Source organism: Cordyceps javanica, chromosome 5 (genome assembly GCF_051103115.1).
Source record: "Cordyceps javanica chromosome 5, complete sequence".
NCBI classification, from domain to species: Eukaryota; Fungi; Ascomycota; class Sordariomycetes; order Hypocreales; family Cordycipitaceae; genus Cordyceps; species Cordyceps javanica.
Genome location: NC_139299.1, coordinates 411,127 through 432,954, shown reverse-complemented (window position 1 = coordinate 432,954; position 21,828 = coordinate 411,127). Strand labels below are relative to the sequence as shown.

The window sequence follows — 21,828 nt, the reverse complement described above, 5'->3', positions numbered from 1 at the left end:
GACGATGTCTCTAGCGTTCTGCCGCTGCCCCACTGGCTAGTATGCTGGGAGAGTCGGTCTGTCGAGATGGTGGTGCAATAGGGAAATAAAAAAAATGATCAAACAGGAGATGTGATGTTCAGGAAAAAAAAGTATGCAACGATAGCAAGGACGTGGGCGTTGCTGCAGCTCCACAGAGCGGGATGTTAACAAGGGTGCCACTTGTGAACAATTTGCACCGACTTCGGTGCTGCAGGCAAGGTTTATTCTCTCCAATCAAACAGACGCAAACTTCAGCCAAACACCGGCATCCCGCATTGGCGATCTTAGGTATAATTTTCATTTAGTCCCCATCAGCTTCCAGTGGTCCCCTTCGACCTTCGTTCCTTTCTTCTATTCTTGTTAATCAACGAAAAAACATTGCCTCATCTCGCCTCGTTTCCCCGAGCTACGTTAGCTACTTACCAGCCAGCTCTTTCAATTCCGGAGCTGTCCTAGACTCGAGACTTGTCTCAGACCAGGCATGACGTCAACGCACCATCAGTCGTTGGGCAGGAAATTTTCCGACAGCCTAGTAGCGTCGTCGGGCACACCAGTTCATCCAGTGCTGGGTAGCGGAGGCGCGAGATCTACAATGCATGCGGGGGCTAACTACCAGCCAAGGATGGGTGGGCAGCGTTTGAGATGGTCGTGAACGCTGCAGGCCGGTGATTGCAACTTCATTGTTTGCATTGTGCCTCTCTTGAAGCCTGGACAGGGAAACCTCTGCACCGAGCTTCTCCCGAGATCTACCTGTATCGGGATGTCACCGCGCAATCTCGTACTCCCAGTCTTGCGTGCCCGTGCGGCAGATCGGACCGTATCTAGCTGTTGTGCAGCCCCACGAGTTAATCAGTTGTTGCAAGTTAGAATTCCTGAGCATGGACTCATTCTGAGATGCTACGGGCAACAGAGGGTCAACCTGACTTGTCATCGCTAGATGACTGTCATTATTGACGGTCAGCGCTGCACTTGCACGAATACCGAACAGCCAATCAACTGAAGGCATTTGCAAGCAGTTTCCATGCCATCTCAAGTTGCATGTTTGCCCCAGCCAAGTACTGGTAGTGCAAGCCAAGAACTCGATCGATTGGGGGCCACGAACCTCGTTGTCAAAGGAATGCTCACAAGAAGCTTTGACGCTCAATCTTGCAGAAATTGAAAAGGAGGCTTACAAGCGTCACCTCTACGCAACGTCCTTGATTTGCTTCGTCGCACCTGATTTTTGCTGTCAAAAAATGGTAGTTTGGGCTGTCAACCCGTCCGCCACTAACCCGCTGTCACGGTCTACTTCCAGGCTCCAGCCCACATCCTAACACGGAAAAGCTGGGTAAGTAATTCCGCCCAGGACATTTGGCGCTGTTCCGATTTTCTAATCAGCTGGTCAGCCGATGTGTACGTTGCGGCGGGTAATTAAACCTCTAACCCACCATTGGAGTGTGCTCAAAGTGTGTTGTATCATTGCCAGTTTCTATTATCGCCAAAATGTGCGGGCTACTGCCGTAAACTCGAACAGTCGCGGCCCCGCGCATGCGATTAGCAAAGGCGTACGTATCCGGGGTCTGAAGTAGTCGCTCTGTCGCGGGTCGAGACTCGCCAGAGCTTCTACAAGTTGACCCAGATGCGCTCAACTGATCTCGAGCCCGTTGCTTTTGAATTTCTGGTCGCATTTCGTCCAGCCTGCGACTTCAGCAGTTGAGGCAATGTACTAGAGCCACGAAGGCACTGCGCCATCACTCACCAGCTTGCATTGCCTTGCTATATTGCCACCCGCACGGAGATGTCGCTGATATGGAGCCTGGCCAAATTCATCGTGCGGCATAGACAATACTTCTCTTCTCTCCCCATTGGTTCCCAACATCATATCTGAAGGATCCGAAACCAACTCCATTGCCCCTGTCAGCACCTCCACATATCGCTAGTTTCCAGTGGGCATCTCCGTCGATGCCCCTCCAGGCACTTCAATAGCCTCAAGGTAACCTGCCTAATCGGGGCACGGTCTCTGACCATGCATTTTTCTATATTTCGCCGTCCACATGCCGAAAAAAGAGCGCATTGCACGATCAGAAAGCCTGTGTATAAGAGCATTCTCTCACGGGGACTGAACTAGTCTGCCCACGTTGCGGCCCCGGTCACCATTAATTAGCGGATCTCTCTTGCTTGGACCTTTCTGCTGACAGTATGTCCGGGGCTGAAGAGTTGCGAGATGGGCCTTCTCCGTCGATATAATTGCGCCAATCAGCGTCGAGGGCGGTTCCGCGAATGGCTCACTCTACACAGAGCCCATGCGGGAACTCGCACTCACGAGCTACGGGCATAGACTTGAAAAGCATCATCATGATGACCTAGATATTTACAGGTTAAAAGCAATTTTACGATGGTACTCTTTGCTTGTCATATAGACGCCATGACCCTGTTCCGGATAGCTTCTATCGGCAACGACCTGATACAATATTTAAGGAAAGTCTCGCCATGGAATTTCAGATCGGTTAAGCCACAAAAGATGGACATAAAAGCATCAAGTAATTCTTCCAGGAACGCAGTCTTCGAGATGATCTTGTGCTCCATGGGCATCCATCCGCTTTGGGACGGCGTGTGCTTGACGTTACAACGCGGCACCACTTGGTCCACTGATTAGTCGTCTTACATCGTCCAGGGGGGAAAGAGGGTAAGCCTGCTAGAAGCTTTGTCCATCAATCACAACGCTCCAAAGCTGCCGTTTGGGAATGGCTGCATCTTGGCTCGTGGCTCTTTGCAGGGCCCGGACTGGGAGGTGTATCATGAGACGCCATTTCCCAAATATCGCAGATGCCGGCCGTGGATATGGCCAAGGCCAGACCAGAACAGGCAGCTGCTATCGCGCAATAGCTTGTCAGACGATTCAATGAGAAGTCAAAAGGTCAAGCAAATGCGGTCGACACTATGTTGCAGAGACAACTATATCTAGAGGCTCATGGCCCCTTGTGATTGCAAGATCCATCTCTATCGCATCACCACAGCTTCTCTCTCTTTCCTTCCTCTCTCTGTTTCTGCCTCTCCCTCTCCTCTCGGCCCTTTGGAGTACCCAAATTCTTGAAAGTCTTGTATATATACCACATTCATACGATGTTTGCCCAGGTTGTCCTCTCCGCCCTCCTGGCTGGCGCTGCCATGGCCGCCCCTGCGACGCCGACGACGACGGAGGTCGACTTCTCCATTGGTGCCCTCGACAGCCGGCAGCTGGGTGGCAAGGTCAGCAACGGCGCCATTGCCAACTGGAACCCCAGCAATACCAACGACGGCATCGGCGCCGGCAAGGACGAGTATCGCATGTACTGGGGCGACGGCAGTACCGGCGCTGGCTGGCCTGATCGCAACCGCTGGGTGTCTTTTGTCGACATGTAAGTGGGAGGCAAGCTCGGCCATCTCCTCAACGCCATGCAACTGACCGCGCGACCACTCAGGTTCAACAACTACAAGAATCAAATGTTCAATTCGTGCTCCGGGCAGGGCCAGGCCAACGACTCTGGCCCCGAAGTTGTAAGTCGCATCCCCCTCCCCCCCCCCCATGGGGGGAGTTGTCGTGACTTGTACACAAAAGCGACCTCTTTCTCGTTTGACAACAAACAACAGTGAAAAAAAAAACAAGCAGAAACTTACTCACAATTGGACAGGGCGCCATCTACGACGGCATCCAGAAGGCGGCGGCGGCGACGGGCGTGGACCACCGGTTCATCTTGGCCGTTATCATGCAGGAGTCTGGCGGATGCGTGCGGGTCAAGACGACCAACTACGGGGTGCGCAACCCGGGCCTGATGCAGGACCACGACGGCGAGGCGACTTGCAACGACAACGGGCGCGTGCAGAACCCGTGCCCGTCGGCCACCATCTACAAGATGATCTCCGAGGGCACGGCCGGCACGGCCAAGGGCGAGGGGCTCGCGCAGACGCTCAACCGCGCGGGCCGCAGCGACGTCTCGGCCTTTTACCGCGCCGCCCGCCTGTACAACTCGGGCTCCATCTCGCGCACGGGAAACCTCCAGGACGGCATCGCCACGCACTGCTACTCGAGTGACATTGCCAAGTGAGTCTTTTCATCTTATCTTTCGTGGGGGCAGCTGAGCTAATGGTGATTCTGTGTACAGCCGTCTTACCGGTTGGGTCAACGCCCAGTCCAAATGCAACTGCGATAACAACCCCAGCAGTTGCGGTATTACGACCGACTAAATGGTGACTTTATCAAACATTTTCGTACATTTCACGATTGAAGCTCGCGTACGGGATACGCCATATGCTGTTTGCATTCTACTTGTATATATTGGAAGTTATCCTTCTGGAAATGAACATGACTATTTGCCTTTACAAACTGAATTGCTATGAAAAATCGTTTCGTAGTTACTTTTGACCATTGCATTTGCCATTCGCATCTTCATTTTGATATTAGTATGTCTGTTTTTCCATAGCACATACACGATTGATCCTAAACCGGGACTCTGGAGCATTCGGATTGGTGGTAGTCTGTTCTCTAGGGTAACGTTCAGACCCCGACATCACTCCAAAGCCATTTTGTGCTTCTAATTCTTTCAACAGCAGCTGCAGTAGATAGTCTACGTGCAATGAGATGAAAGAATCGCCTGCTTCACTGTAACGGAGCAGTTGGGTCCTTCTGAGCCACACCCTATCGTTGAGACAAACTCCAATCATTCCCTCGTCTGCATCATAGCACAACCACTCTCCTCAGCCAGAACGTGCGCCGGTACCTGAGATGGCAGCGATATGAGTGTAGTTGTGCCAAAATGCAACCAATCCAAGAATTCAAAACCACTGACTCTTTAAGTTTCTTGACCTCTTGGTATCCAATGGCGCTGTGTGGCGCAGAGAGGACCTCACGGGCAAGCGGACTAGGTGAGAGGATCCTAGCGATCGCGAGAGATGAGGATAGAGATACGATACTGGGTATGCAATTTCACGTGCGAAACCATCCCAGTGTTCCGAATACAGCATGGTGGCTTGCAGTTCCTCCACACCCTCTCCATATTTGATAACTTCAGAGGGTGTGCAGCGGCGCGCGTTGTGGCCCGGAGCCGACGGCGCAGCTGGGGGCGGCGCGCGATGTCAAAGCGGCCCATCAAAACGCTGTCGCAAAAGCTAACAACACGGGCAAAATGCAGCGCCTACATGCTTTGAAGTGGATGAGATATTATGCAGCATTCGCAAGAAATGAAAGGACCTTTTACGCAACAGGTAGGAGTGGCAGTGGCCGCCTGTCGGATTCTCCGAGCGACATGCCCTGCAGCGTGGTCAGCCACCTGCAGTGCTTTGGTACGTACATGTCGTTTTTCGGTTATATGTGTAGTTGTATTTTTTTGCTGCGCGCAAATGACGAACGAACAAGATGAAGCAAAGGGAGAAAAAAAGAGCACAACATGATCGATGGGACAGGAACATGACAATGTGGATAAAAGACATGACGAACGCTCCAACAACTCCCCGTCCCTTCTTTTCCCGCCCAAGTCAGGTCTGATATTGCAGGAAGAAAAAAAAAAAGAGATGATTGCCCATCTCAATCTTGGCGCTGCATGATGCATACACAAAGGATGGAGGAGGGGCAAGGTTGGGGGGCGTCAAAGTTTCGGATGCTGGACAGACAGCCCTGGTTGAGCTGAAGGCGCGACAAGCAGCTTACCTTATTTTCCTTATTTTACAGCCAATGCAGTTTTTCCCGTTTGCTGCTGTGCGCCTTTAACTCGGCATGTTCAGCTTGGGCGGCTTTTTTTTACCTCCCCCCCCCTCCCAATTGGGTTTCCATATTGGGCGCTGACGTCGAGAACATTTTTCAGCCAACTAAAGTGTGCGCCTTCTATTTCTCGTTTGGTGTACAAAGGGCCGTATGTGGCGGTGAGTAGCAAAAAGCCTTTGATCCAATTCGGACCTTGATGAGTCTGCATTGGGCTGCAACGGCGATGAAGGAACGAACCGAGGGGAAGACTAGACAGAAATATCTCTCTATTACATTGGCCACCGGCCCGACGGCTGGCAGGGGAGTAATTTGTTTTCTTTAATAAAAGAGGAGGCCACGGTTGCAATCCCATTACTCGACATGATGACTACTGGTATTGGGCTAGTCTCGTGCAGCCAGCACGAAGAGGAGCGGTAGGATTGCCGCTTTCCATCTTTGTCCTTTCTTCTTTTTGGCTCGAAATAAGAGCGACGTAATATAACTGCCTCTGGTTAAGAGGACACAGAAAAGGCCAACCAATAATGAAGCTGCGATCGAGCTGCATGCATGCAGGCGGTGGTGGGTGGGTGGGTGGTGTGTAAGTAGTTGATGCCTCCAATTTGGCGGGAGGCTTGCAGCGGCTGTCCCGACCAGGCGAGGCCGGGAGAGGAAGAGGCCTAACCGGAGCACCAGGATCCCGAGTAAATAGAGTAGTCACTAGTTAGTCGATAAACATCCAGAACCGGGACCTGCAAGCGAGGTACGGAGTACTAAGTAGAGCATCGTCGCCGTGTCGGAGACGGTGTGGATCTTGGGCAAAGCCCGCGCCCGGTAACTAACTAACTAATGCAGCGATGAATCAAAAACGTGTCGTAGTGGGAATCGAGTGAGACATGTCGCTGGGAACGGGGGGGAGGGGGATACTAATTCAGTTTTTCTCATGCCGTGTCCCTGTTTTCGTTTCTTTCTTTCTTCTTAGAGACAGGCTTGAAGATTCGTGGCATTTCTGTCTCAGAGGCTTGCATCAAAGCTATTTGTCTAGCACCTTTTTTCCTGCCGAGTATAATTGACACGTTTTCGGGCATGGTAAAAGACGCAGAGGAGAGTTTTTGGTTTCTCCACATTGGCAATTTACAATCGATGGGGACTTTGTGGCTGCGAGAAGCTGAATGTAATTGAAAAACGGTTAAAAAAAATTTCCCAAGGCGAATGGCGTGAGCAAAGTGCATGAACAAGTTTATGCGATTAAGATCCGCCATTCAGCTGGGTTGTGACCTTGAGGAGGGGCTGGTGGATTTTGATTGGTTTGGGGGGTTGCAAACTGCTGGGGATGGATGGGAATGGATGCATATAAAATCTGGAGGAGAGAGGGAGAGAGGGAGAGTGTGTATGCGTGTATGCATTGTGTGTTTGGTTGCATGCGGAGGGGCCAAGTAAAGTAGGATGAGGGATGATGACGAAGACGACATGATGGCTCGAAATAAAAGTGTCAAGTATCAAGTAGCATAGTGTCTGACTATTGGTGTTGAAACCGGGAAACAGGGAATTTTGGGACCATGTAGATGAAGGATCAGCTAGTTGGAGAGAATAATGTTTTGGACAGTGTATAGTATATAGTGTTTATGACTCGTTCGTTTACCCAGGTAGGCATGTAGGTAGGTAAACAAGTATGGCAGCATTGGAAAAAAAAAAAAGAGGTAGACCGACGTCGTGTGTGCTTGGCCGTCTCGATAATATAAATCCTGCAGTGACGCAATGGTGCGCGCGATTGCCTGCCTGTTGTGGAAAGTAGGCCGTTGGAGGTTTTCAAGGTGGCTGGAGGGGAGGAGGAGACAAGATATGTACGGAGTACAATATGAGTTTTGATGGCTGAAGACGACCGAGTTTTTTTGTCTTGTCTTGTCTTGTCTTGTCTTGTCTTGCATTGTCTCGTCTTTTTTTTTTTCATTAAGAAAAATCACAGACAAAATCAACCGTTCTTGTCCGTGACCGTTGACATTTTCCTTTTCCGTCATGGAACCGAGACAAGGGCCGATTGGGACTTGTGTGTGGCTGGTGGGGGGTGATGGTGGTGGTGGTGGTGGTGGTGTGGCTTGGAGGAGAGGAGATGGGGGGGGGGGGCTTTATTACTTGGTATTACCAGTAGCATTTAGTCGAGGGGTCACAGGGCGGTTGCTGCTGTGAGGCGCTGTATGTGGCCCCTGTAGCTGTAGCTGTTGTAGCACTATAATTTGTACTTTAGTGCATATCAACCACCAACCTACGGAGTACATCTCCAACTACGGAGTACTACGTCGCCGGTTGCAGGGTCGCATATTGCAGACTGCGCGCAGATTCCTCGTCATCCTTTCTTGTTTCCTTGCTGTCTTGTTCTCTAGCATCTCTCCCCATGTCTTTCTCTTTTCCCTTTTCTTCCTTCTTCCGCAAATTGACAAATGCACCATTGGCACATGTACATGCACAACAATCAACAATCAACTTGACTTCTCCATCCGTCCATGTCCATGGCTTCGCTCCACAAACACCAGCCGAGAACCCCCCCCCCTCAGAAAAAAAAAACCCCCCCCCGCTGCAGGTCGCAGGTTGGCCGTGGCCACCCCAATCATCAATCCATCAGCCCACTCACCCGTTGTAAAAGTCGCCTGCCACCCTACTTGGCCTTTCATATCCGAACCCCCCTCTCTGTACTCCTCTGAGAGCCAATCAGAGGTTGTGAGTGGAGAAAATGTCACTCATCAATGCAGAAACAGCGATACTCTAACTTATATGAACTTTCGAAACTATCTGGCCTTCGAAATAGTACTGTCGGCTAATATTTAATGACAATAAAAGACAAGATGAATCTGATGTTATGGAAAACGAGTAAATATATGCTTATGTAGTCGTTATATCAGGAAGCGGGAGCTGCCGTCAAATATGACCAGAAAGATTAGTATTGCAACACTTGGATCTCTTGAGAAGCAATAAATATGCGTATCAAATAAGTTAAGAATAGATCACTCACTTTCTGAAGTCGGGCCATACACCCAACTGAACAGATATATGACTACGCAACTGGTTGGTAAGTTAGGGCCTAGTTATCATCTTCCAGTCCACGAAGCAGTTTCCACTCCTGCACAAGTACGCTCATCAAGATTTCATCCCAGTATCTTCCACGTAAGAAGAGACTCTCTCGTCTTCTACCCTCTTCACGAAAACCAATCTTTAAATACATTTCTCGTGCTGGCGAATTCCAGCCATAGACCGAAAGCCCCACCCTATGCATATTTGCATAGTTAAAAGCCCAGTCAAGAGCCCAAGCAATAGCTTCAGATCCATACCCCTGTCTCTGATAGTCCTTATGAATCCCAATACTTAATGTAGTCTCGCAATGCTGCGTTGAAGTTGGGTCGGATGCCGCTAGTACAAGGTGCCCAATTGGGTTGAGTTTGCGGTCAGGTAGTTGGTCGCTTGTGTCTTGTTCATATTGGTTGCCAACGACTGTATTAATTATAACAAAGAGGAGTTGAGAATTCTTGTTTCGTAGGATTTCAGCGTGGAATCCTCGGTCCATAGGACGCTGGATCTGCGCGCACGCATTCGTCCAAGAAATGGGGTCATTATGGATTGCCCACATTAATTCATCATGTTTTTCAGAGTTAAACGAGGTGTAAACCAAACGTTCAGAGCTATGCGGATTCATGGCCGAGATGATACTGACAAGGCAAGGGATGTGGTCTAGAGGAAATGTTCAAGGATATAAAGCGCCGTCACCTAGTTCCACGAGTGTGTCTTAACGTCAAGGAGTCAGTAGTGATTTGAGGGGTTCTTCTGATATCAACACTTGGCTAATTTCTATCATACACGTGACCTACCAGGACAGGGCAGTGGCTGATGTTGGGTGCAGCAATATCCATCAATAATTGTGTCTGTTCTGAGAGGGCGGCCAGGCCTGGGCTACCTACCTATGTAGGTAGGTATCCAGTCTAGGTACCCAGGTACCTACCCAGGTCCTTGTCCACGGCAACAACCTACAACATCCGCGAAACCATGGTGAATTGGCATGGGCAATGCCAATTCCGCATGGCTCGCTTATCGCCAATACTGGGAAATAAATCCGGAAAGAAAATCGCGCGCTTGCAACACAAAAGGAAGCGAAATACAGAAAAGAGAAATCGAACAAAAAACTAAACAAGATAAGAATCCAATCACAAGGGGCGCCATACCTGCCTACTGATTGATAGCTAGGGATTGGACGCCCTGCTATCATGCCTATCTTGCCGTTGCCGACCTTACTATTTATCAAGGTACCTACACAATATTTACAGCCTGGCCCCTCACTTGCTGACCGACGTTACCAGGTGAGTACTTAGATAGGTAGGCAAGCAGCAAGTAGGTTACTGGTAGTAGTCGGCCCTGTTGATCTCGACGCAACAAGTAGACGTCCTTGCTGGTCCTGGCCTAGTGCTCGCCCCCAGCGACTAGCCCGCTACCAGTAGTCCAATACTTGGCCTACACTCCCAGTACCTGCCAGGCTGCCACTAGCCTCCCATCTGCCTCCCCTGCCACCCACTAGGCCGGACGCAGCAACGCCATCCAGCACCCACCATGAAGCCCACTGTAGCATGTAGGTACTAACGGAGTAGTGGTAGCACTCCGCCAGCCAAGGCTTTCTGCCTCTTCTTCCCATCCAATCGCCGCTCGATCCAAACCCATTCCCTCATTTCCTTTCCCTCTCAATAAGTACTTTGCTTCCCTGTCCGTTTTGTTTCGAGGTACCTTTCTGTCTACTTATTCTCTCTCGCTTCGATCCAAGTAGCCTCATGCAACCGCCAACACCAATCACCGCCACCAGCCTCTCACGCTTTCCACGCCAATTTCTATTTTTCTTGGTCCTCACCGGCGCTTAAAAAATAACAATAAAAGGAACCAAACGAGTTGAAAAAAAAAACGTGCTCCCTCCTCTTTCACCGGGGCTCTCTACCGCTTTCTCCGTGGCGGGCCAGTTCTGCCTTGGTTTTAGCCCGACACAGTAGCGCTCTCCCCCCCCCCCCCCCCAAAAACTCAAAAAACATCACACCCTCCTCCACCCGGCCCTCTCTCATCCTCCTGCCTCTCCTCCTCAGCCTGACAAAGGAGGGCACAAAAACTCTAAAACAGATAAAGGCCAAAGTCCCATCCCTCAAACAACCTTAGCGGCAACCAACTTTGCTGAGCGCGGTGGTCTCTTCAGCTGCTCAGCATGATGGAAACTCCGACACACACTGCGTCAATGGATCCCTCCTATGGCCACTCTCGCACACGAACCACATCCTCGTCCATCTTTCCCTCTCAACATCATCAATACCCTCAACAACAACAGCAACAGCCACAGCAGCAGCAGCAGCAGTACACCCAACAACAACCGCATCAGCAACAGCCGCACCCCTCGCAGCAGCGTCAACAGCATCAGCAACATCACCAGTACACCCACCACCACCACCCACATCAACCACATCAGCAGCAGCTTCAACCCCCTCACAGCAATCACCACAGCCAGCACCACTCGATGCATTCAGGCCAACAGCACCACCACCACCCCCCGCCGCACTCGACCTCCAATCCCCAACTATGGCGCAGGTCGCCCTCCATCGGCGCTTTTAGTAACGCCTCGAGCTACCACCAGCCGCCCCCGGCCGCCTACCGTACCTCTACCAGCGATCTTCGCCGTTCGACCTCAAGCCGCTCTGCCGGCACCCAGGCGGCCGGCAGCAGCTACGTTGCTCTCCTGCGCAAGCAAAAGGCAACTGTTTGGTGCGAGCGCGCCCAGTATGAAGACCCGCGTGTTGTCGCCCAGCAGCGAGCCGCCAAGATGCGAGCCAACCTCGAAGTTGTCAGCGGCAACAACGCCGGCCGCACCCAGACTGGCCTCGCCTCGGCCAAGGTCGCCGGTAAAATTCGACATGGCAAGGCCCCCGTCGTCGGTTACGCACCCGGGGAGACGCACGTCGGTGTCGGCGGCGTCCCTCTCCGACTCAGCGCTAGGGAGATTGACGGGGACGGTAGCGACGACGACGATAACAATGGCCCCATGGCCGCCTCGCGCAAGGAACAGCACCACCGCCGCGCCGGCAGCAGCGGCCGCAGCAGCACAGGTTCCGGTCGCCAGGCGCACTACAGGACCTCGGGAAGCGGCACTCCGGCTCGTAACCCTAGCCTTGCCGGCACCCCTGAGCGCTCCGAAAGCCTCGCCAACAAGCCCCAGCAGCAGCAGCAGCAGCAGCACAAGCAGTCCATCGATGAATCGGCCGGCCCGACAGACGACGCGGCAAGTGGACGTGCCCAGAGCTCGCGCAGCGGCAACAGTGAGCGTCGCGACGACGTCCTCGAGCTAGGCCAGGGCCCCAAGCTGGCTCACAACTCGAAACTTCATTCTGCTCTCACTAGAGAAAAGAGCGTCAAGAGTTCTGAGGAGCTTAAGCGCCGCGGAAGCGTTGACGAGCGAACATCCACTCTTACTTCCGGCCGTCTCTTCATCGCCAACCCTGACTGAATGCCCGAGTACGTTTGCGGCGCGGGCCGCCAGGTACACGTCGCGAGTGCCTAATTTTGCTTTCCTACACTTGTTTTATACACCAATGTCTTTCGTTTATAATACCAGCGCTACAAGGGCCACATTCATTCGTTTTACGCATTCCAATGGAAAGGGGGAGGTGCGGTCTGTGATTTGCATATTGCACATGGGAAGGCGTTTTTTTCCTCCGTGTTTTCAAAGGAGTCTCGCATGATTTGTTTTCTGGTTTTTCCATGTTTCACCCTCTTCTCATCTTCCTACTTTTGCTCTTGGTCTTTTGCATTGCAATCGAAATACATGGGGTCATTTTCATATTGACGGAAAAAGAAACCGCTCGCTGCTTTGGTTACCCAAAACTCTAATAGCCTCTGAATTTGCTCTCGCTACTTTGACAACAAAACTGCCCTAGGGGACGGACAAGGTGCTGGGCCTTGCTAATAATGCGGAGGGATAGCGAAATGGGGTTAGCCAATTGACTCTTCTTCTTCTTCAAGTACTTGCTGCTCTACTTCTTTTTCTCGTGAACGTTGTTAGCTCGTTCAAGAATACCACCACCGCCGCTCCGTGTTTCATCCACCATTATAGGTAGGTTGCGCCCGCCTAAGCTAGCTGCTCTCGTATTCGTGGGTAGGGCCCCCCATGACGTAGTGAGTCGTGACGGGCGAGTCCCAGCTACGTCGCAATTGGCGCTGGTGTCAATGCCATGGAGCAATACGACTTTTCGCTTTTGACGAGTGGCTCAAGCTGGTAGACGAGTGCCCTGTGCCCTTTTTATGCAGTACAAGTGTGCCGTTTGCCTAGGATGCATCTCAGGTTCTCAACTGCTGACAGCCAAACTGCCGTCGTGTTCTGCTCTCCCTCTTTCGCACCCCTCCCTCGTTATAGAAACTCTCCGCAGCGATAGAATGGCGACTATAGGCCCTCTGTGGTGCCTGTGTGGGTGGGTGTTGCGCGAGTTCATTTACTGGAGCACACTTGCCTAAGTATAGGACAAACCCTCATCTCGGACGACGCAGCATTTCGCAGATCTCCACTTCTCTTTTCCTGCATGACTAAGACGACCGCTTTGCCCGTTGGCCCTTTTTTTAATGGATGGCGCGGTACGTACCAGCCAGCCGGCGCGTCTCAAGCCCACCGGCCTCGAATTGGGGACGCGTCGAGGAGCGACCCTGGTCGGTCTGGCTCATTGCACCCTTCACCAACGGGCACGCACGCGTTCATCTTCCTGAAAGCACCGACCGGGCGACATCAACCTACCTGCGACTCTCCACCACCCTCCCATCTAATCACAGAGTTCTCCATCGCATTTGTCTGTCGCGCTTTTGGCTTTTTGCTACCTTGATCTCTGCTCAGTCATTCTCATTCGCTATTGATCCTTCAATCAACGCGCGCACGCGCGCCACAGTCCGACATCTCAGCTTCGTGCACGCCGATGGTGGCGACACGTCTTTGTTGCCTGCCGCAAACGACCACAGGTGGAGGACACAGTCACCGCGGGCCTCACGTGTGCAACAGGCGTTTGGCGTGTCGCACCCCGTCCGTCAAAAGAATAGATTACGTACCGGAACGGGATTTTGTCACGACCCACGACCACGGCTGGATACACCCTCGATGCCCCTCCGCGAGATGTCGGCCAACGTGCAAGAGCCCAAGGCTGCTCGCAAGCGCACCCACGAAGAATTCTCTGGCGATGATGGCGCTGAAGACGCCCCGATGGACAAAAAGCCGCCGTCAGACTTTACCCTTCGCCCGTCAGGTGATTGTCGTAAGACAACCATGATCCCATGCTTTCGGCCTTTTCTAACGTCGCTGCAGTTCTGCCACCCGTGTCGAACACCATGACTGGCTCTTCACCGCAAGGCTCCCCTGCCCTTACCGAGGCTGGTAGCAGTACCGCCGCAGGCAATTCTCCCGCGCCCGAAACGCCTACCAAGGCCGGAACCACTCAGCCCGTCGCTACCATCGCCGCCGCCGCCGCCGCCGCGCAGACCTCGACCCCTGCCGGGAAGCGAAAGAAGCTGACCCCGGCCGAAAAAGAAGCCCGCGAAAAGGAGGCCACGGAGAAGAGGGAGCAAAAAGAACGCGAGGCCGCACAAAAGAAAAAGGAGCGCGATGACAAGGCTGCTATCAAGGCTGCCGACAAGGCCAAGCAAGAGGAAGAAAAAGCTGTACGCCAAAAGGAGAGAGATGAGAAGCGCAAGAAGAAAGAAGAGGAAGAAAAATTAAAAGCCGAGCAGCGCGAAGAAAAAAAGAAGCAAAAGGAGGACGAAGAACGACGCATTCAGGAAGAGAAGGAAAAGAAGGCGCGTGCTCAGCCCAAGCTCATGCATTTCTTCAGCAAACCTACGACGCCTAAAAAGTCTACCCCGGCCATTGTCCCGAATTCAAGTTCAGAAAAGGGCACAGCCGATGCTCCAAACGGAAAGCCCACACCAACGGTGTATGAGCTCATGTTCCAACCATTCTTTATCAAAGAAAACACTCGAATGGCCCCCAGCACCTGCAACATGGATGAAGAGACTCGTGAATTAAAGTCTCGAATTTTGGACGAGTTCATTGCAGGAGAGCGCAAGGCTGATGTTACATTTGACCCCGCGTCTCTCTTTCCACTGCCTGCTCCGAGCAAGCGCCGTGGGAAACAGCACATCCCAGTTCGTCATATTATGGAAGCGGCATATAAAGAGGTAGAACGTTCCGGTACTACTGCATCAGCTGATATTCTTCACGCTGCAGGGAGGAAGCTTGCTGGTGTCCCTGTCAAAGTGATTGCCTTTTCACGAGATGTTCGACCCCCCTATTATGGCACCATCACGCAGAGGCCGTTTCCTGCGGGTCAAGACAATATGCAAAAGCAAGCCCGCCGGTCTGCTAGCCGACGCCTGCAACTGGATTATGACTATGATTCGGAAGCCGAGTGGCAGGAAGAAGAGGGTGAAGACTTGGATGCCGATGACGATGACGAAGAAATGGACGATGAAGACGACATGGATGGGTTTTTAGATGACTCTGAAGACTCTGGCCTAACGCGTCGCACGTTCGGCAACACCATGGAACCTGAGATGACTGGGATCTGCTTTGAAAACGAGAATCGCAGGACGTCCAGCCAAGCGGCTACAGAGCATAAAATGGAAATAATATTGGGTATGCATGCAGCGTTTTCCGTAAAGATCTCCTTACTGACGTCACTAGACATTTTTCACAATACCGCCAGCATTGATCCTTTTGCTACTTCATATTGGGAACCAGAACCCAAACCAGTCAGCCTCGCCAAGGTGACCCCAACAACAGCAACCACAGCCCAAAAGATGCCACCTCCGCCAGCACCCGCCAACGCGTTTGCTGCTCTCACTGGCGGTAGTACAGACGGTGCGCCCGCAAAGCTCGTCAAGGCGGAGTTAATGAATGACATCAAAAGGGCCATTTTACAAAACAAGGCGCTCTCGAAAGTCGGCATTATTGACTTTATTTTTCATAACTTCCGTGACAAAGTGTCGCGTACCGAGGTGAAGAACACTCTAGAGCTTGTTGCGGAAAAGAAGGGAACTGGCAAGATGAAGGAGTGGGATTTGAAGCCCGGACACGAGATTTCTCTGTAAAAGCAATCAACAGCATGCTATCTGCAACTGCATACACAAGGGATTTGAATTAGCGCGGCGTATTTGGACTTGATTGCTTTTTGTTACGCCGTTGAGCATGTGCTTCCACCTACACGGCACTGTTTATATTGCTGGACTAGTTTCCTGTCATGAGACTATGATGTATAGATCATTGATTTATTTGAAACAGCTGCTGCAAATGTCTACTGGCTTTTTACATGGCACTCAGTTTTAATGTAATCCCATAAGCTGCACGAGTGCCTGCTGGTGGTTTGTTATCCGTAGCCTAGAATTATAATTGGGGCGATGTTCCTCTGATAAAATAGAAATTATTTAAAAGAACAGAGTAACAAGCATTACTCGTGTTGCCTTTGTCTTTAGTCTTTTGCCTTCTCTCCCAGCGGAACACACAACTCACTTCTCCTCGCGACGTCATCCCGGTCGCCCCTGTCTCTCGGCCAGTGGGGCCGCTGCAGGGGCACGCTTGACATCCACCCCCAACGCCCGTTAGCATCACGACCAAATATTTTATCGACCCTTTGCACAATACAACATAGACACAGACGATAGGCAGTCTGCGCCGTCTTTCGCTGGCACTGGTCGTGCATACAAAAAAGAACAAATTCGTTCATCTGCGCAGGAATTTTGCGCCCCCCGCTCATGACCAACCCCCTTTAGAGCGAGGGAAAACGACTGACGCGAGCGCGATCCCGATCCCTCCGGAGCATATCCGAGTCCACGACTCGGAGATTTTTTTTTTTCCCCGGAGACAACGCGACGCGCACCACCAGCAAGCTGCAACACACGCACGGCACCCGGTACCCCCCTTCCGTGAGATGAGGGACCAATCGCCTCCATGGACGACCCGTGGAGCACGCCGTGGGCGGTAGACGACACCAGCGCCACCACCGCGTCCGCGTCGTCCGGGCCTCCGCCGCCGACCACGCCCAAGCCTGCCGCCACATTTGCGCCGCTGCCGGGGGCAGGGGGCGCCAGCACGCCCGCGGAAGGCGGCTCTCGCCTGGAGCTTGGAGGCGGGTTCGGCGGCTTTGACGATTCGCCGTGGGCCGGCGCGTCGGCGGCAGCGACGACGACGACAATAAATAGCTTCGACACGTCTCGGGACGACGACGATAATGACGACGAAGAGGGCTGGGGCGGCTGGGATGACGGCAAGAAAAACGCCTGGACGGGTCGGGCCGAAGACGCGGCAGCCCCGGTTGTGTTCCGGGAGCGACCCTTGGACGACGGCTTTTCCCCGCCGTGGGGTCTTCCGGATCAAGAGAAGGATAGCGGTGCCGATGCCCGTCGCGAGGAGCTCGTTCATCAAGCGGATACGAAGGTCCGTTTTGGCGGGGAGGGGGAGGCGAGACACGTGCCGGCGGTCGCCGCAGCGGACGGCGATTCGAAGAAGGATGCGGCTACGCTGCTACAGGACGAGCGGGATGCTTGGACTGCGCCGCGCAAGAGCGCCGAGACGCCTCCGCAGCAGACTACCGCTGAGGATGCAATCGTCGTGCCGGCGCTCTTGGCGAGTGAGCCAGTCCAGGTCGAAGATCCAACGATGACAGAGGACGCCGGAGGGCAGCCGGCTTCACAAAGGGATGACAGAGAGGAAGACTCGCAAGCAGACCCCGATGCCCACAAGCAGCTGCAGCAGAGGACGTCCAAGGTGCAGGAGCTTGTCGACATGTACGATGGCATCGCAAAGAAGGCGGTGCGGCCGCCTCGGGAGGGTGTGGCCCGAGATTCGATGCTGACACGCTCCGCGGAGACGTCCCAGGAGGATCTAAGCACGCAGACATCTGTTGGCAGTGAGAACTGTGACGTTGACAAAGGGTCCAGCTCTGACGAAGAAGGAGAAGGGACCGAAGAAGCGACCTTTTCCACAGAAGCAGAAACCTCAAGCAAAGAGGACTTTGGTGCGTTGGAGGCGGTTCCGCCCCGAATCGACGATGCAAATAACGAAGAGGCAAAGCCTGTGCTGGTAGAAGCCGCGCGTTTTACAAGCAATGACAAAGCCATCCCTCACTTCAAATATGATGAACAACCACAAGCCACCATTACGAAATCCACGACCAAACATCCACCCTATCCCATTGACCTATCGAATCTCGACGACCTATTCCCCAGCTCTACAGCATCAACGACGTGCCCCGAGCCCGTACCGGATGTCATCATCGACAGCTCCTGCACAACGACTTCTGAGCGCAAGACCTGGTATCGCATTTCGCGGGCCGGCTCTGCACGTAGGCACGATAGCGGTGGCGGCGACGACGAAAACCAAGACTACCGCCGCGTCACCTGGGCCGCGTCCGAGGTCCGCACCAAGACGCTGCACATTGTGCGCCGCTGGATGGAGCAAGACTCCATCGCCGGCCGCGTCGTCCTCGGCAGCCGCAAGGCGGGCCCTCTCGGCGCCAGCATGTTCAACTGGGACTCGAGCGAGCCGGCCGTCGAAATCAGCGAGCTGCTGCGGCAGCGCGTCCAAAACGGCGGCGGCCACCACCACCATGCGCGGAACCGCAGCCTGCCGTCCCGGGCTGATGACGACGACGACGACGATGATGACACCGCGCCGCGGACTCCGGTGACGGCGACGGCGACGGGATCGTTTGGCGGATGGACCACAGCCGGTGTGAGCGTGCAGTCTACACCGTCGGTTGTGGTGTATTCGCCGGCGTTTGCGGCGGCGCCGTCGAAGAAGACTGGAGCGGTGGGGTTGACGCAGCCGCCGCCGCCGGACTCGCCACCGCCGCCGGATGAGATGCCTAGATCACCGTGGGAGGACGACGAGCAGGAGCAAAGGGTCGAGAAGAAGACCATAACGGAGCTCATGCCTCCACCGCCGGTGCTTTTGAATGCTGGTGCGGCAGTGGTGGCGAGCAGTCGCGAGCTCACGAGGCTTGAAACTGAAGCCCAAACAACCAGGCTTGACGAGGCCGATGACGATGACGATAATTATGACGACGATGATGACTGGGGCGAAATGATTTCGTCGCCGCCAGTTGATTCCAGTACCGCCGTTGCCGCGCTCTCTGCGCCAGCAGAACTAACGAAGACACCACTACCGCGGTCGTTTGACGAGTCTCATGAGGGGCCTAACGCTCTAGGCGTTTTCGTGGCCTCGGCCATGACACGGGCGAAACCGCCGCCACCTATCCGCACCGCCGGTGTGACCACCTCCGCGGCGCCGTCGCCGATATGGACGCCCAGCATGAGCTCGCCCGCTCTAGAGCCGATGCGCGCGTCAGTAGACAGCACACGAATCAAGCCGGGCGCCGGCACGCCGACACTTGCGAGCACACCCGTTCTGGAAGCGCCGCGTGCTTCGATGACCAGCAGCCGGATGTCCATGGAGCATGCCTGGACGCCGCCCGTGTCTACGCCGACGGCAGATTACAGGACGTCCATGGAGGCTGCGGGGGCGCACTCAGCTGCCACGCCTCCCACGAACCACGGTGCTTACAAGCCATCCATGGAGAGTGCTTGGACACAGCAGACTGCCCGGGCCGTGAGCCCGTCAACACCGCCCATCACATCAACGAAGCAGCCGGCAAGCAGGGGGGCGGTGCCCTTTGAGGATTCATGTACACCAGACGAGCGAGGCATGATAGACGAGGCTCTGAAGGGCATTCCGGACTTGTCCTACATGCTGCGTTGACAAGAGGAAATGTTTACGAATATGAGTAAGAAAGATAAAAAAATATTGTATAATAGTTATGCATAGCCTAGCGATTGCATGGTTCCAACAACGTCACCTTGTTATTATTACTACTTGGATTTCTAGTCTATAATGAATCATGTGCTAAAATTTCCACAAAGTTCCCATGCTGCTAATGTCATATTATCTATATGTAGTTCAAAGTCGAATTGCGCCTTCACCCGGCACGTCATCACCCGACATGGGCGTAGCGTCGCCCGATGCGGCCCCGCGCGGCGGCAGCCGCGGCGGCGTCACGAGCATGAGCGCCCCCAGGGCCACCGAGGACAGCAGCGCGACGTAAAAGTACGGAAGGCCCGTGTAGAGGCCCTTCTTCGCCAGACCGACATTGAAAAAGTAGGCCAGGGCGGGCGCGCCGACAAACGAGCCCAGGACCTCGGCGACGCCAATGAGGGCGTACAGGCGGGACGTCAAGGACGGGTGCACGTAGTGCGAGACGGTGGCGCGCGCGAGCGGGCTGTCGGCGGTGCTGAGCGTCGACACAACGAGCCCGAGAATGAAGACGGCCACGTTGGGGCTGAGACCCTGGATGACGGCGCCGACGACGAGAAAGGCCGTCGACGCGCGCGTGAGGAGCAGGTCCTTGCCGAAGACGGTGTAGCCGCCTCCGCCGCGGGTCGGTGCGAGGGTCAGGCGGGCGGCGAGGCGCGGCAAGCCGCCGAGGACGACGAGGGCGAGCACGCCGACGGGGGAGAGCAGGATGGACGTCTGGCCGAGGCTCCAGCCGTAGTTCTTGGACACGTACTGCACGAGCGTCGAGGCGTAGGCCGTCATGCGCGCGTTCTGGATGAGGAACGTGACGAGCACGAGCGGCACGTTGCGGTCGCGCAGGATGCCGAGAGAGGCGCGCAGGTCGTCGAGCCCGCGAGCCAGGTGATTGCTGAAAGAGGTGGAGGAGGAGGAGGAGGGGAAAGGAGGCGGACGTGCTGCAGCTTTGACGGCGAGCGTCTCTGGTAGGAGCATCACGATGCCAATGAGGCCCGGAGAGATGCCCATGACGATCCAGATGGGCACCCAGGGCCCAAAGTGCGTCATCAGGACGCCCGCGAGCAGCGGTCCGAGGAGGCCCCCGGTGGCGGATCCGAGGCTCACATACAAAAAGTTTGATGCTCTGCGAACAAGGGGGGTTTCGCTGTTAGTGAGGCGCGCGAAAAAAAAGCGCTGGAAAGCCGAGCAGGCCCGCCCCGGCTTGAAAACAAAGCAAGGGAGGGAAAAAAAAGACGTACTTTTCCGCTTCGGAACTCACGTCGGCCGCCATGGCGTAGAGAGTCTGCAAAAGCACCGGGATGCCGCCGCCGAGGACGTGGAACAGGTTGCCCCAGAGGAGCAGGTACGGGTTTGCGCGCACGCTCTGCCGCAGCGGCGGGCCCAGCATGAGCGGCGTGAAGGAGAAGGAGACAAAGACGCCGAGGTACGCCAGCAGCGCGGTAGGCTTGCGCCCGAAGCGGTCCGACATGGCGCCAAACGGGAACGCGGTGATGAGGGCTGTGGCGGGCGGCCGGGTGGTGGCCCTCCCGTGTTAGCGACGCTTTTCAGGTTCGCAATCGAAGCGGTGATGATGGATTCGTCCGTGTTTTGACTCACTGACAATGGAGCCCACGAGGCCGGACCAGCCGAGAAACGTGGCCAGGCGCGCCTGCACGCCGTCGTCCTTGCACCTCTTCTCGTCGAGCATGTCGGGCGTCGCGTCCTCCAAGACGCCGTGGCAGATGGCGTCCTCGATGAGGCGGAAGAGCGGCACCAGCAGCATCATGCCGCTGCACACGATGCAAAACTTGGAAAGGGCGACGAGGAGGATGATTGTCCGCGGCGAGCTGACCTGCCACCGCGCGGCGCGCAGCCGCGGGTGAAACGCCGCCGCCGCCGCCGCCGCCGCCGCCGCATCGTGGGAGGCTGCTGTTGGTCCAGCTGTCGCGGCATCATAGTCGTCGTCGTCTTCGTCAGAGACGTAGCCGGCCGCGCCCGCCTCGTCGAGCGTCAAGAGGCGCGTCGCGCTCTCGTCCGGCTCATGATGGTCACGTCGCAGCGCCATCCGCTTATGTAGATGGAAATGAAATGTACGTTGCGAACGGCGGGCAATTCTGTAGAGAAGAGGCCCAGGGCGATGACGGACTAACCGCTCAGCGGGTATGGAGAGGAAAAGAATGTTGTTGGAAAATACAAAAATACGCAAAGAATCAAATTGACGCCATGGAGAGTGTACACAGCCCAAGGCAGTCCGTGGCGCGGACGTGTGAAACGTTCGGCTGAAACGACAAGC

General features: G+C 54.4%; 5 protein-coding genes across 5 annotated transcripts; 4 read left to right on the top strand and 1 right to left on the bottom strand.

The window, feature by feature from the left end:
* Positions 1–3,123: 3,123 nt before the first annotated feature.
* Positions 3,124–4,224, top strand: V2A60_007367 (uncharacterized protein; the record flags this gene model as incomplete). The annotated part of the gene is made up of 4 exons (XM_083258652.1): positions 3,124–3,398; positions 3,462–3,537; positions 3,672–4,081; positions 4,143–4,224. 4 exons carry the CDS (start codon positions 3,124–3,126, stop codon positions 4,222–4,224), a joined length of 843 nt encoding a protein of 280 aa, XP_083114778.1.
* Positions 4,225–10,967: 6,743 nt separating this feature from the next.
* On the top strand, positions 10,968–12,227 carry V2A60_007366 (uncharacterized protein; the record flags this gene model as incomplete). Its single annotated transcript, XM_083258651.1, has 1 exon — positions 10,968–12,227. The coding sequence occupies one exon, from the start codon at positions 10,968–10,970 to the stop codon at positions 12,225–12,227; it is 1,260 nt and encodes a 419-aa protein (XP_083114777.1).
* A 1,647-nt stretch (positions 12,228–13,874) lies between these two features.
* V2A60_007365 (chromatin assembly factor 1 subunit A-domain-containing protein) lies at positions 13,875–15,844 on the top strand (the record flags this gene model as incomplete). Its single annotated transcript, XM_083258650.1, has 3 exons — positions 13,875–14,013; positions 14,064–15,389; positions 15,438–15,844. 3 exons carry the CDS (start codon positions 13,875–13,877, stop codon positions 15,842–15,844), a joined length of 1,872 nt encoding a protein of 623 aa, XP_083114776.1.
* Positions 15,845–16,700: 856 nt separating this feature from the next.
* V2A60_007364 (uncharacterized protein) lies at positions 16,701–19,508 on the top strand (the record flags this gene model as incomplete). Its single annotated transcript, XM_083258649.1, has 1 exon — positions 16,701–19,508. One exon carries the CDS (start codon positions 16,701–16,703, stop codon positions 19,506–19,508), a length of 2,808 nt encoding a protein of 935 aa, XP_083114775.1.
* Positions 19,509–19,706: 198 nt separating this feature from the next.
* V2A60_007363 (major facilitator superfamily domain-containing protein) lies at positions 19,707–21,600 on the bottom strand (the record flags this gene model as incomplete). Its single annotated transcript, XM_083258648.1, has 3 exons — positions 19,707–20,679; positions 20,795–21,053; positions 21,153–21,600. The coding sequence occupies 3 exons, from the start codon at positions 21,598–21,600 to the stop codon at positions 19,707–19,709; spliced, it is 1,680 nt and encodes a 559-aa protein (XP_083114774.1).
* Positions 21,601–21,828: the final 228 nt, after the last annotated feature.